Genomic DNA, 14838 nt, shown 5'->3' on the forward strand with positions numbered 1-14838 from the left:
GATGGTTTCCTTGGTTCTAAGATTTGCAAGTTTTACTATTACATGCCAGTGTGTTGGCCTGTTTTCCTTGATCTTAGGAGGGGTCCTCTCTGCCTCTAGGACTCGAATGTTTGTTTCATTCCGCAGATTAGGGAAGTTCTCAGCTATGATTCACTCAAATACATCTTCTAGTCCTCTCTCTCTCTCCACTCCCTCCGGGATTCCAATGATTCTGACATTGGAACGCCTCATGGTGTCACTTATTTCTCTGATTCTATTTTCATGGATTCTGAGTTGTTTTTCCCTGGCCTCCTCTTTCCCCTTTTTATCTATTATATTGTCTTCCAGGTCGCTTATTCGCTCTTCTGCCTCAGTTACCCTAGCTGTTAGATTATCTAGATTGGATTGGATCTGATTGATAGCATTTTTAAGTTCTGCCAATTCAGCTTTCATTTCTGCCCTTGGAGACTCTATGTTGCCATTAATTGACTTCTCCATTCTAGCCATTGTCTTCACAATTGCTAGCCTGAATTCCATCTCCGACATCTTGGTTATATCTGTATCCATTTGTAAATCTGCAGCATAAATCATAATCTCTGAGTCTTTTCTATTTTGGGGGCTCCTCCTCCTAGTCATTCTGTTGATGGGTGTTTGAGGGAATGTAGAGTCCAAATTATTGACCAGAACCCAAGGAAGATGCACCTGTTTTCTTGGGACCTTAGGGTTGCTGGCCTCTTGTTTTCCCAGCCTGTCTTCTGTGGGAGGGGCCTGCCACGCTGTTACTCAGGCAACCCTGTTTGGGCGGTGTTGCCCTGCCCCTCTGTGGCCAGGGATGGGCTCAGCGGGATTCAGTCTTTGGGGCTTTTGTTCCCTGGCAGCTTTCGGTGTCTCTTCAGGGAGTCAGAGCAGAAGAGATCGTTTCCAACCCTCTGCTTCAAAGCAGAGAGATCGCAGTCTGCTCTTCAGGGAGCTCTCCAGGCCACACTGTCTCCGTTTCTGTCTCTGTCCATGCTGCTATAAACTGCAGCTTCCTGGGTTGTGTGCCCCTCTGCAGCGCTCCCAGTCCTGCCTCCAGGTTGGGGCACGTCTCTGCCCTTTGTGCTTCTAAAACTGCCAGCCGCTCCCAGTTCCCGTGCGCGTGGCCCCGCCACTCCAGGTTTCCATCCCAGGGGCTGCAGTTTGCAGGCGTGATACTGCCGCTCCGGTTTCCTTCCCGTGGGCTGCCCTAAAGTCCTTTCCCCGCCACTACTGGTCTGCGAGTCTGTGCTCTGTCCGCAGCGCACGAGGCTGTCGCTCACCGGAGGTGTAGGATCCCCAGGGCCAGGCACCCTCCCCCTGCTGTTTATCCTCCGATATCTGCCCACAGAATCAGGGCGCCCCGTTTCGTACCTCAAAACCAACTGCCTGCGATATTCTGTTTTTAGAGATCCAGATCTTCTTACATTTCAGGCTGGTTTCGTGGGTGCTCAGAGTGGTCTGGTAGATATCCAGCTCAATTCCAGAGACCAGTTGAAATAGGGTCCCCTACTCCTCCGCCATTTTCCCCCCGCAGAGCCAGGCAATTTCATGCTGTCCTTTGGGCAGCAGTGACAAAATTGGGGTACAGGTAAGTATATAAGCACTTTTCTGGGAGATTCTGGTGAGCTGTAGCAAGGAGGCAGAGTGAGAGGGCAATGATGGCACCCTGCAGCCGATATTCTCTGAGAGTACTTTTGTAGCCTCTAGATCCTGCCTAAGGGGAAGCCTGCCCCAAAGCTGAAGTTCTAGGACTAGCAAGTAGGACTTTTCCTTAGTTTCAGTTTGCTGTCTGTTTCCGGCTTTGGGGTGGCAGCACGCCATTGTTACAGTCCTGTGGGACCCAGGAATGCAAGCCCCCCTAGCCACCAGAGCGAGGCAATCACGGGAAAGCCCTTGGGTGGCAATCACAAAAACCAGGGCAGCAGACGTAAAAACTGGCCACCAGTCCTGTATAAGAGCTCCCCTGGAGATATGCTTGCACTCTGGAGTGTGATTTCAGATGTTTTCTGCTGTTCTTGTGCACTGTTAAACATTCTCTATGCAACATCATTTCAGTTCTTAGCGGTGCTGCTCCTCTGTTGAAGCTGAATTTAATGTAGTCTTGGCTTGATTTTTTTCCTTTACCACTGATGGCAAACTTAAATGGTTGCAGTTAAGGTTGCAGACACATGTACCATCCAAGTGTTGTTGGTTGTGGTTATGTTGCATTAGTGATGCCTCCTTCCTAGAATGGACACTGGCACGAGAGCCAGGCAGTATAGAGGCAGATCCCAGCTTGACTTTCTCATCTGGCAAGTGGATCCCATGACATGGACAGGCTGTTAGGGCTTCAGATATAATGGTGACTTAGTCTGCTCAAAATGTCATTTGAGAAGAAAAAAAAAAAGTTGTTTGGAAGTCAGCACATGCGTACATTTCTGTAACTTCCTAGCTGTGATGTTCTTTAGTTGAAGTCTTAGAAGATAGCTTGTGAGTGCTGAAATGGCTGCTTTTCAGACTTGCTGTATTTTTTATTCCTAGGGATTCATCTACGCTCTTATCAACTGGAGGGAGTCAACTGGCTCGCCGAGTGCTTCCATGGTCAGAATGGCTGCATCCTGGGAGATGAGATGGGCCTGGGTAAAACCTGCCAGGTATGTTACTGTGGAGGGACCGCTGTTCACCTCCGCTGAAATACCTCTTCACAGCCTCTCACTATCTGTAGCTGCTCCCTACTAGTGTGGGTTTTTATACTAGGAGGTGAAATGCCTAAACCTTTGTGAAGAGGTTATGACCTTGGAATTGATTTTCCTAGTTACGGGGATGGTTTTAACTGTGTCACTTGACATAGGATTGCAATTAATGGGCAGGGTTTTTCTCTATGAAAATATATCTGTCTCCCCGGGATCAAATGGACTCTGCCCTCCTTAGTGATACTTCTATTTAGTTAACTGGATCTATTTATCTCTCTTCCTCAGTGGGTGGTAGGGCTACTTCTCGTTTCTGTGCTATGCTAGAGAAGTGCAGAGGAAGAATCCTGTCTTCCAAAATGCCTTGGTCATCTAGTGGGAGCACCCAGTCTAGAGACCTGGAGAATCAGATGTGGCCTCCTTGGGCATTGAGATGGATTATTCTGGCAGGAGGATCACCAACATAGCCCTGTGTTGTCAGATGTCAGTGGAAGGCTTGGATCGATTGAAAGTCCGGACACAGACACTCCTTGGGTTAGTCACACAAGATTTACTCATCTATAAGATACTAAAGAAAGTCAGTGCAGTCAGGATATACAGCAGAGGCCACTTGATCAGAAACCATGGACATATAAGTTTCCCCATACCAAAAAGTTTTTACCAGTGAATAGACAGAATGAGTGAAGGTCTCACTGATCCCTTTAGAGGCTCTTTTGCCCCCTGCAAGTCTGACCTGACATACATAAACATCCAGTTGGAGCAGTTCTGCACATAGTTCTACAAACGTTCTGTCTGACCACATGTTGGAGACTACTTTATATAAGTCACGTATACCTCATTGATCTAGGGGTTATTCGGAATACAGAATGACCTCTGAGTATGGTACCCTCAAGGACCTCATTTGTCACCTTCAGGTTTCTCAGGCAAATAAATCGGGTCCTCAGTTCATTCCTGAACTGAGAATTATGGAACTAGAACAAAGGTAAGTTTTCTGGATCTCTCTGAGAGCCAGGCTAAGAGATACTCGGATCATGTACAGAGCCCTCCCTGCAGTCTCCTTTGCTTTGCACATTGGAATCCCTCTGACTTCATTCAGAGCCAGCAAATTCCACTTGTCCTTTGTCTTTCTCCAGAGTGTTCATATAGCTCTACCTTAAGTGTCCTAAAACTATTATACCTCCAAATTCCATGTTGCTAAAATTTTGTTCAGAATTTTTGCATCTGTGTTCATGAAAGATACTTATCTGTAGTTTTCTTTTCTTATAATGTCTTTGGTTTTGGTTTTGTGGTAAAGATGGACTCAGAATGAATTTAAAAGTTTCTGTCCCCTTTGGTTTTCTAAAAGAATTTGTGTAAAATTGGCATTGTTTCTTCTGTAAATGTTTGGTAGAATTCACTAGTAAATCCAAATTAATTTTGTAGATACATGTGGTTTACCCTAACAAAAGATAAATTTTTCTCTCAATAGTATCCTCAGCAAAAGCTAAATAGAATGATTTTATTCCAGTATGTACTTATTGGGTGATTGCTCTGGTACAATCTGGGCTGGGAAGTGATGGATAGTTAAAAAAGGAAATTCTTTTTTTTTTTTTAAAGGAAATTATTTCCATTATAAAATTAATGTAATCTCGTTAAAAAATAACTGCCACCCTATAGCCACAACACTCTATCCATAAGCAACGAATAGCAGTGTGTTTTAAATGGTTGACATTATAGCGTACATGTAGTTTGTATTTTATTAATCTAACTTTGTTACTGTAATCATCCATTTTATTATATCCTTCACAGTCATCTTCTGCTGGCTACATAATATTCCATCAAGAGAATTCATCATAACGTAAATATTCTGCAGATGAGGAATGGCCAGGTGTCCCCTCTTTTTATGCTGTATTAACCTCCATGTGAATATCCTTGGGCATATAGCTTTTTCAGGATTTTGGATTGTATCTTTAGGATAGATTTTCTCAGAATGGTTCAGCATTTGGGCATGGGGGCTCCTCAAAATTTTGTTTTATGAAAGAGTGTGATTTTCTCTCTTTATCACAGAAACAAACTTTTCTAGTCAAAAGTACGTACAGCGATGTCCTAAAATATGCCTGTTTGGCTTTACAAAGATTTTTGTTTTATATGCTTACGAGGTGTTATTTATTGTTTGTTTTCTTCACTAGAATGTATGCTCCCAGGAGAGCTAGGAGTTTTGTCTGTTTTGTTCACTATGATATACTTGATCTTAGAACAGTGCTTAGCAAAATAGAAGGCACTCTATAAATGCAGGCAGAAGGAAGGAAAACACTAAGGAAATGAGGGAGGAAATTAGGAAGGAAAACATCCTCCCTCTGGAGAGTGTGGCAAGCAGCGGAGACCACCACCTAGTAGGTCATTTGTAGTCACATCTTGGATGTTCTTGCCTTATGTTTTAGAGTTTTCTTGATCTTGTGCATTATTTGCACTGTTTTCATTTATTTCTGTTAATCTTTCCTGATTTTTTCCCTTTGCATCACAGGGTTCAATACATAAATACTGAGCACCACTGCTTGTGAACTATTGATGTAATTAAGTACCATAAATTTCTTTGGCAATTCTGTTTAGGCTTACATGATTTCACTTTAGGAATGGATGACTCTCCAGATGTGTGGAAGATTGTATGTTATTTTTTTGTTTGTGCTCCCTCCAAGGTCATGGCAACTTTGTGGTTGTTTCTCATGTGGAAATGTGATAAAAACTGCCTTCTTTTTGTGTGTTCCAGACTATTGCTCTCTTCATTTACTTGGCAGGAAGATTAAATGATGAAGGACCATTTCTGATTCTTTGCCCCTTGTCCGTTTTGAGCAACTGGAGAGAAGAGATGGAGAGGTATAGAGCAGATGTAGCTGCAATTTTGTTTTTTACATTGATTAAGATTTTTTTTCTGGGTGGTATGTGAAATATGATAAAGCAACATATTGCCCCAATCAGTGATTTGATTTCTTCCAGACAACTCTGACCTGAGGCAATGTAGGTAGGAGAAAGAATCTGATGGGGATAAGGTTCAATGGATGTTATTGTTACTATTTGGCAGTTTGAAGATCAGTACTCAGTAAATTTTGCTGAACTAAAGGAGAAACCATCTTTTTCGCAGTGACATGGGAAGTAACCAGCATGGAAAAAATAGTTTTCTCTTTAGAATTAGTACAGTGCCCTTGTAGATATTCATCCAGCCCTTCTGCCTTTTCACACAGGAACTTATTCATAGTTTTACCTTTACTCTAGATAAGATTCCAGAGGCCCAGGACTCTTTCTGGTTGCAGGAAGTCTTCATGTCCTTGATCTTCCATGAAATGTACTTTTCCAGATCTGTACACCCTTCCCTTTGGCTCTGCATTGGTGTTCATCTACCTCTTTTCTTGGATTCAGATTTGCTCCAGGTCTTTCCTGTATAACGTATGCAGGTGACAAGGAGGAGAGAGCCCATCTACAGCAAGATCTAAAACAAGAGTCACATTTTCATGTGCTGCTAACTACCTATGAGGTATCCATTTATCTCTCTATAGCAAGAACTCTTAACCTGGGACTGTAGAAGTTGTAGAATCCACTGGAATTAAATTTAACTTTTTTTGAGAGCATACATTTTTCTGGGAGAAAAGTCTACTTCCATTAGATTCTCAGAGAGGGACCATGACCAAAGGAAGTGAAGGACAGTTGTGTTCCAAATTAGTTGGCTATCTCTCCCTCTTTCCTGGTGCATCAAGGGTGAAGGTTCCCCAGGGAGGTGGCACTTGGCTGGTGAATAGGAGGAGGCAGGCAGGTAGGAGAAAGGGTTTTGTGGGCTGAAGCATTGTCTATTACTGCGGGATGGGAGTAGAGGACACTAAGTTCCAGTTTCATTTTTTTTTTTAATTATTTAAAAAAATTTTTTTATTATGTCATGTTAGTCACCATACAGCACATCATTAGTTTTTGATGTAGTGTTCCATGATTCATTGTTTGCTTATAACACCCAGTGCTCCATACAATACGTGCCCTCCTTAATACCCATTCACCATGGTGGGGGGGGGTTCAGTTTCATTTTAAGTTCCTATTCTTTAAGGGAAGACTCAGTCACTGTAAGCAAGACCTTCCACTTATTCGTGCCTATGTTTTTTCTCCGGGATAGCGCTACTTAAAAATTATGCTCAGAACTTTTTTTACTTAGTGAATGAATGAGACTTAACTCTTAAACTACAGGATTTAGCTAATAAGAAAGTAGTTTATAGTATCAGTTATGTTAATACTAGTTATAATGTGTCTTTTTTCAGATTTGCTTGAAAGATTCATCATTTCTAAAATCGTGAGTATGTTGCACTGCTTCAGAAACTGTTGAATATGTCATGAGAGTCATGTCTTTACATTTTAGTACTTTGTCTCTTTCATCGTGTGTCTGGTACATCTTCCTGGTATGTCTTCCATGAGTCTTATTTACAGACAGGTGGCATGGCAGAATGCCTGCACTATAGCCCATTGCTCATTAGCTGTGTGTCCTTGGGTTACTTAACCTTAGTGAACCTCAGCGTCTTCATCTGTGAAATGAGGATAATTAAATCTCGCTTTGGATGGCTGTTGTGAGGATTAAATAAGGTGTACATGGTGGGTGGTTAATAAATATTAGACTCTTTTCATTGCAAATTGCATAGACATCTTTCAGGACTGCTGTTTGGAGATTTTATAATAATATAGGAGGTGAATTATTCGAGCCTTTTCCTAGAAATATCCTGAGTAGCAGTCAGTGCTATAAAATTCACCTGTTAGGAAGGGAGTTTTAAATATACTTTTAAGTAGTTAGCTTTCAGGCTCTCATATCAGCTCATGAAGTATAGGAAACCTAGATGTAATTCTTCATACTACCCGATACTAGGGGTATATGTTACAGTATAGGGTTGGGACTACGGTTATAATGTAAATTAAACATTAGCCAGACTTTAGGTACATAAGAAAAAATGTATTGACAGGATTTCATTCTCCGTAGAATGCATAGTTATGATGTGGTTAGGTGGGCATCTTTAATATTCAGAAACTTGTTTTCATAGTGCTTTATCAGTATTTTACATGTTATTTCTCATCCAGGTTCTTCTGAGTTGGATTTCTATTTTCATCTTTTTTTTTTTTCTTTAAGATTTTATTTATTTACTTGACAGAGAGAGAGAGAGAGCACAAGTAGGCAGAGTGGCAGGCAGATGGAGAGGGAGAAACAGGCTCTCCGCTGAGCAGGGAGCTGGACGCGGGGCTCAATCCCAAGACCCCAGGATCACGACTTGAGCCAAAGGCAGCCACCCAACGGACTGAGCCACCCAGGCGCCCCTGTTTTCATCTTATTTTGAGATACTAAAGGCCCAGACATAAATTTCATGACTTCCATCCCATATTTTGGTTCACTTAAGTTTCATTTAAGTGAGCACGTTATCTTACTCTTCTTAAGAAGAAAATATGCTTTCCCTGTCTTTTTTTATTATTAATATCCAACTAATACTTGTTGAAGATCTTTTCTTTGGAAAAGCACTGTTTGGGAGTTACCAGCAGTGCCAGGAAAGTAAACTCTAGAGCTCCCTAAGAGGATGTAGACTCCAGTAGAGGGAGAGGCAGTATTTGGATATCCGTAATACAAGGCAGAATGTGGGAAGTCTCAAAAGGCTAGAAGATTGGGACATAAATGTTTTTGGGTACTTAAATTATCCTACGTAATCTTCATGAAAACCCTAGTAGGCAGGTATTATTTATTGTTCATATTTTGGAGGAGGAAAGTAACAGATTAGGTAACCCAGCCAAGGCTACATTGCTAATAATGGCAAAGCAGATATCCAAATATAGCATGCATTGCTGTGGAAACTTTAAGAGAGCTTCTCAGTAAACAAACAAACAAACATACATACATACATACATACATCTGATACTGATTCCAGAAAAAAACAAAACAAACCCCAGGGACAGCTTCTCAAATTATCTAAGTGCACTGGAGTTTCACATTATTCATCAGAAATACAATCTTTTTATATTAAATCATCCATCTTAAGTCCATCCCATGTGAATTTAAGAACCTAAGTAATAAGGGGGCATTTATAATGTTGGCTAACAGTATGAACCCCAGGGGTACAGATTTGTTGTTTTGATAGACATGACAAGGTTATTTTGTGTATTACTAGATCACACACTGAGAAGAGCCAGAAAGGGTAATGTAATACCTGTCCTAAAGAGGTTTTGTGGGGAATTAAGATGGTGTACATACCAATATGAAAAATACGAAGATTTTTTTTTGATAACAGACCTATGAAATCTTTAGGTCGAGAGGGTTAGAAGTTCCCTCATCCCACTCTCCATTCAGTGCTGAAATTCACTCCACCTCTTCCCCTCCAGGGGGCATCCTTTGGTGTACTTTGGTGTTCTTTGATGAGTGATTTGACCTCCTTCCTTTCACCGAGCCCACATCCATCTCCCTGTAGGCTGCTTCACTGATAAGCTTTTACCGTTTGCTTATCTTTGTAAGACTTTAATACCCAGTTCTTCACAAGGAAATAGGACCTAAATTGTTTTGAATGCTGATTCGAACAGGCCAAGTGCTATTTTATGGCCACTTAGCCACCTTATCTCATGACCACTGTCCAACACCAGTTGGACACTTAACTCCTTGTAATCCTTAAATGCATCTCCTCCAAGTGCTACCCAGCAGGAATGATCCCAGTTCCTACTCTCTTTGGACCCCCAGTTCTCCCTCCATCTGCATCGCTCTCAATAGGTAGATGGTACTAGGTTTCTGTTTCTGCACCTGTTTTCTGGATTTTCTCTGTAGCCTCAGAGGAAGAGGGCATCTTCCTTGTAAGGCCAACATCTGCTGAAGATCTTTCTCTAATTTTTGAGTGATTTTTATTTCCCTACCCACTGTCTTTCCAGTGTATCTTCCTTGTATATACATTTAGTTTTTTAAGTATAAGAACAATGTAATAAGCACCTAGGTGGCTCAGTTGGTTAAGCGTCTGCCTTCGGCTCAGCATGATCTCAGGGTCCTGGGATCGAGCCCCACATCAGGCTCTCTGCTCAGTGGGGAGTCTGCTTCTCCCACTTTCTTCCTTCCCTCTCATGCTCTCTCTCTGTCTCAAATCTTAAGAAAAAAAAAAGAACAATGTAATGAGATTACAGAATGTTTGCAAACAAAATAAAAACTGAGGGGCGCCTGGGTGGCTCAGTCGTTAAGCGTTTGCCTTCGGCTCAGGTCATGATCCCAGGGTCCTGGAATCGAGCCCCACATTGGGCTCCCTGCTCCACGGGAAGCCTGCTTCTCCCTCTCCCACTCTTCATGCTTGTGTTCCTGCTCTCGCTATCTCTTTCTCTGTTAAATAAATAAATTAAAAAAAAAAAAACTTCAAAATAAAAATTTAAAAAATCTTATAACTTTCACTTTGTTATCTCTTGCATGGTTTCTCATTTGTGAGAAGATACATAGTATTTATATATTTTTTAGTTACCATGGGCCTTCTTATTGTAAGATAATCATCATAGTATTCAAAATGCTGAATAATATTACATCATGTATAATTGGACTTATTTATTTTCAGCTTTTTGCTACTTTAAATAATGTAGCTTGGAACATATTCATACATAACATATTTTTCCATATTTCGAGTTTTTTGTGCTCTAGCAACAGCCACCAATGACTTCCATGGTATATCGAAAGGATGTATCTTCCCGAACGTCCATAACATTTGATCTTGCTCACTGCTTTCCCATTTTTAAATCTAAAACACTTTTTAAGCTACTGTGACACCATTTTCTCTTGATTTTTCTTCTGGGTTTAAATCTCAGCTCTACCTCATTCTAGCTTTATGACCTTGACCCAGTCACCTAATCTTTCTGAGCTTTAGTCTCCTTGGTGGTAAAATGAGCAGAGTAATGTCTACTCACCATGTTCTCTTGGATTAAATAACAGACATAAAGCCCCAACCAAGCGCAGGATCTGGCACATAGTAGGTGGTCATAAATGTTTCCTTTTGCTTTTTGTCTCTAGCTCCTTCCTTTCTGCCTTTATGCACAGATCTTTCCCATCTTGGAAAACAAATTCCCTTAAGCTTAGTACCTTATCCAGATGTTGTCTTTTGTACATGGCAGGCTTTCAGATAAGAAGGTAATTTGAGGGTGCCTGGGTTGCATCCGACTCTTGATTTCGGTTCAGGTCATGATCTCAGGGTTGTGAGATCGAGCTCTGTGTGGGGCTCCATGCTCAGTGGGAAGTCTGCTTGAGATTCTTTCTCTCTGCCCTTCCCTCCACTCATGTGTGTGCTCTCTCTCAAATAAATAAATAAATAAATAAATAAATCTTAAGAAAAAAAGGCAATTTGAGTGTGTTTCTAATAGAATGGGCTTAATATTAGTCTTTCCAACACTAGTGCTGGTTGTATGGTAAGACTTTTTGGCTATGAGATACATGCTTGGGTTACACAAAACTGAAAGCTTGGACTTTTCTCTCACAGCTTCCCTTGGAGTGTTCTTGTTGTGGACGAAGCTCACAGGTTGAAAAACCAAAGCTCCTTGCTGCATAAGACACTTTCAGAGGTAAACTCACAGGATAGTCTTAGTTTTTGTATAACTTCCTTTAAAAAAAATACTATCTTGGGCCTGTATAGAGTTAGTTAAGTTGAAACATTTTTTTAGTCAGATTTCTATAGGGCTAAATAAACATTTTGTGAGTGACAGAGGTAGTACTTAATATGGCCTAACTTCTTCCTCTCGTCTTTTACATAGAAGATAACATTTACTGAAATCTGGGTATCAAATAATAAGACACTACCTCAATAAAATACGTTGTATTTTTGGAAATGTTTCAACTCTCTTTTGATCTTCAGAGGGGTAATTCTTTAAAAATAATCTTCTTATAACTCTTCTGTCTGCAATAGCAGATGCATCTGACATATTTTACCCTTCCCCCGCATTTACCTTTTTTAAGGATTTGATAGTTCACATGGAGTAATGAAGAGACCCCATTGCATGCCATTGACTATTAGCTCTGGTCTCTCTTGTCTTTGTCATACTTTTGAGTGTGATACCCTTGATCTCATTCCCTTCTCTTGATCTCTGGCACCATTGTGGCACAGTGAGAAATGAAAAATGTCAGTGTAGCCCTAGATTTGCCCTCTTTTCTGAGGAGCCAGTGGAACAGCTTGTGAGTAAGAAGTGCCCTTCTCCTTGCTGACCTTACAAATGAGACCACATATGAGAATTCCTGTGGCCATCACTGAAGTTTGGTCCCTGTCTTATAACATCATGTCCTATAACAAATGAGTTAGTAAATTTAGAGGTGATTTGCAGGAAAGTCTTAGGTCTGAATTCTCTATTTACTGGCTAAAAGTTGTAGTTTTTAGCATTTTAATGCAGATATGGTCACTGTCCGTTATTAGTCCAGTCTCAAAGATTGCTATACCCTGGAGGGCCCCCTCCACTCTATGATGTCTTTTGCCTCTTTTAGGGACTCTTAACAGTATCTTTTTCCCAAGAGGTTGTCATATTCTGGCACCTAACCCTAAACTACCATCCCAGTTTACTAATGGATAATGGGAGAAGAGAAGCAGGTGTAGTAAAGGAACCCCAGGGTTTGGAGTGGCTAAGTTCTGTTGCGGGTCCCAGAGTCTATCCTTGTTATTCATAAGGAAACTAAGTCTCAGAGGGATTATGTGAGGAATTTCTGTGTCATCTAAGCATGAACTGGGGTTTGAATTGCAGACAACTTGTTGGTTGGAAAGAAATGTATTTATTGATAGAGGTGGGAAAAAGGGTAGTACCTTTTTTCCCCCTTTATAATATTGTTTTCAGCTTGTTTGTAAAAGTTGGAAGCAATTTGTAGTGAAACATAGGGAGTTGGTTATGCAGTTCACAAAGTAAGTATAGTACCTTGACAAAGTAAGGCTGCCATGAAAAATTATGTAGAAGAATATTTAACAATGTGGGAAATGTTTGCAAAGTATCGTACACAAAAAGAAGTTTTAAAAATACTGTATACAAAGAGATTGTCACTTGATTTTTTTTCACCCAGTTATAAGTTTTGATACTAAATGGACACTACTGTGAATAAATACATTAGCTCATGTGACCATATAAGTTGACTGTAGTGACCAACAATCCTGGTTATCTTTTTGACTTCATATTCTTTGGTCACCCCAGCTCTTTGCTTGGTGAACACATTGTAAAAAGGTGAATTGGTTGTTGAAAGCATTTATTTCTGACCAGTTCCCATACTTAAATTCTATGAAAACATTGCCTTATCAGCAGAGCAGGCATGAGTGGGTGGACATTGATTAAACAATTTAAAAGAAAACAAAAAAAGGAGATTGCAAAAAAAATAGTAATATATCATTTTCAAATCAGTTTTAATTGTATCATTGCATCTGTTACCTTTTCTGACTATGAAATCAGTATCTTCTTATGACCCCCTCCAAATCAAAATATAGAAACACAAGAATAAACATAAAAACCATCAATAATCTTATTCCCGTGCATACATTAACATTTGGTATATCAGCTGCCATATCCTTTGCTGTGCGGGTGAATACCCAAACACATAAATATGCATATATATTATTTTAGAAACCAAAATATAGTGCATTTTTATATTTAAAATAAGGTGTGTGTATGTATACATATGTGTATATATGTATCATACTGTATTTCAGTATTTCAAATAACATACGTGGGATATGGCTTTCCGTTTTTGCTGCATTCTTTAACTCAAATGGCATTAGTTCTTATTAATGTCAGTTTAGAGGTTGTCCTTCGCTTAACCTAATATCTGTTACTGTCTTTCCTAACCTTTTATTTCATTAGTCTCTTATTCTTCTTGTTCTTACTTGTTGCTCAAAATTTAAAGAATTTCTTTCATTTTGGGCTGTATAAGGCCCAGAAACATCCAGAAGTCTTGATGTTTTGGGTGTGATACACCCTAAAGTTGTACATTCTTTTAGTGTAGATCTTCTTGCTTCTTGCTTGTAGTGGTGGGGCTGATGCTATAGCTTTTTCAAACTGCTTGAGTAGATACCATGTGCCTCTGATGCCTCAGTAGACTCACCCATGTGGGTAATAAAATACAGCTTGAATCCCCACTAAGATTGAGTAACAATAACCATATCAAATACTGATGTAGTCCTTCAGAGTTCACACAGTGATTTTACTTAACCTCCTTGTAACAGTATCTCCTTCACAGGATATTTGTCCCCTTCTTACAACTGAAAGGTATTATTTCCTACATCAAATCTCTAGTATACAGCTTGAACCGAGTCTTCTGGTTTCATGTCCTTGTGGTCATCCCATTAAATTATGCCCCTCTTTGTACAGGTAAAGGTTGTGATGGGGAACTTGGTCTTGCTTTCCAAGGTTATAGATTTTTTACTTTACTTATTTATGTATTTGAGTTCTCAGTAGTCTTCAATCTCCTGTTGACCGGAACTCCCATCCAGAACAGCCTCCAAGAGCTCTACTCTCTCCTCAGTTTTGTGGAGCCTGATCTCTTTCCCAAGGAGCAGGTGGGAGATTTTGTTCAGCATTACCAGGATGTTGAGAAGGAGTCTGAGTCAGGCAAGTTCCCTTCCTTGAAATCATGCCAAGAAGTCTGGGCCCAGAAACTTCCCTGGTGTATAACAGATATGGGGTTATAGGTAGAAAAGAAAGAATTGATAACTGGAGGGCACCTTCTAGGGAGATAAAGAGCCACACAAAGCTGAGGTGATGCTAGATCCCTCAAGTTGTTCCCAGTTGTCTGCTATTCGTGATTCTTATTTGTTATACAATTCTACAATAGGACTTAATGGATCATTTTTGGAAGAAGTAGAAAGAATCTGCTTCTCCACCTCCCCCTCCCCCACCACGTAACTTATATAATATACTTTTGTAACTGGTTAACTTTCTGTGCTATTTCCTGAGGCAGAAACGTATGTGGGTACTATAGTCCCAAACCACTCCTCAACATTCCACACACGGCACTGGTGTTTCTGTCAACAGTGCACCAAAACCAAGAGTCTGGGATGAGTCAGTGGTGGGAGCAAAGGAGGGGAGCCATCCTCCTTTATACAGCTGCCAGTTGCAGTCTTCTTCCTTCTGCACCTTTGCCCCACTGCCTTGTAGAATAACCTGTCTATCCCCATACTGTTATCCCAGGATGATGGTTCAAAATAAGTGCTAGGCATGC

At 40.5% G+C, this 14838-nt stretch overlaps 1 protein-coding gene across 5 annotated transcripts in view; it reads left to right on the top strand.

The window, feature by feature from the left end:
* The window catches only part of CHD1L (chromodomain helicase DNA binding protein 1 like), an 84989-nt gene that overhangs the window by 22867 nt on the left and 47284 nt on the right, over positions 1-14838 (top strand). Inside the window, exons 2-7 of one of the 5 annotated variants that reach the window (XM_044914124.1) lie at positions 2518-2630; positions 5413-5519; positions 6060-6174; positions 6941-6972; positions 11138-11219; positions 14057-14228. The exons of 1 other annotated variant lie outside the window; for it this stretch is intronic. In XM_044914124.1, the coding sequence (XP_044770059.1) occupies positions 2518-2630; positions 5413-5519; positions 6060-6174; positions 6941-6972; positions 11138-11219; positions 14057-14228 (621 nt within the window). Of the gene's footprint in view, positions 1-2517; positions 2631-5412; positions 5520-6059; positions 6175-6940; positions 6973-11137; positions 11220-14056; positions 14229-14838 lie in introns of those variants that run through there. 3 more of the 5 variants (XM_044914123.1, XM_044914125.1, XM_044914126.1) reach the window with 3 other exon arrangements.

This window comes from Neomonachus schauinslandi, chromosome 4, assembly GCF_002201575.2.
Source record: "Neomonachus schauinslandi chromosome 4, ASM220157v2, whole genome shotgun sequence".
Classification (NCBI taxonomy): domain Eukaryota; kingdom Metazoa; phylum Chordata; class Mammalia; order Carnivora; family Phocidae; genus Neomonachus; species Neomonachus schauinslandi.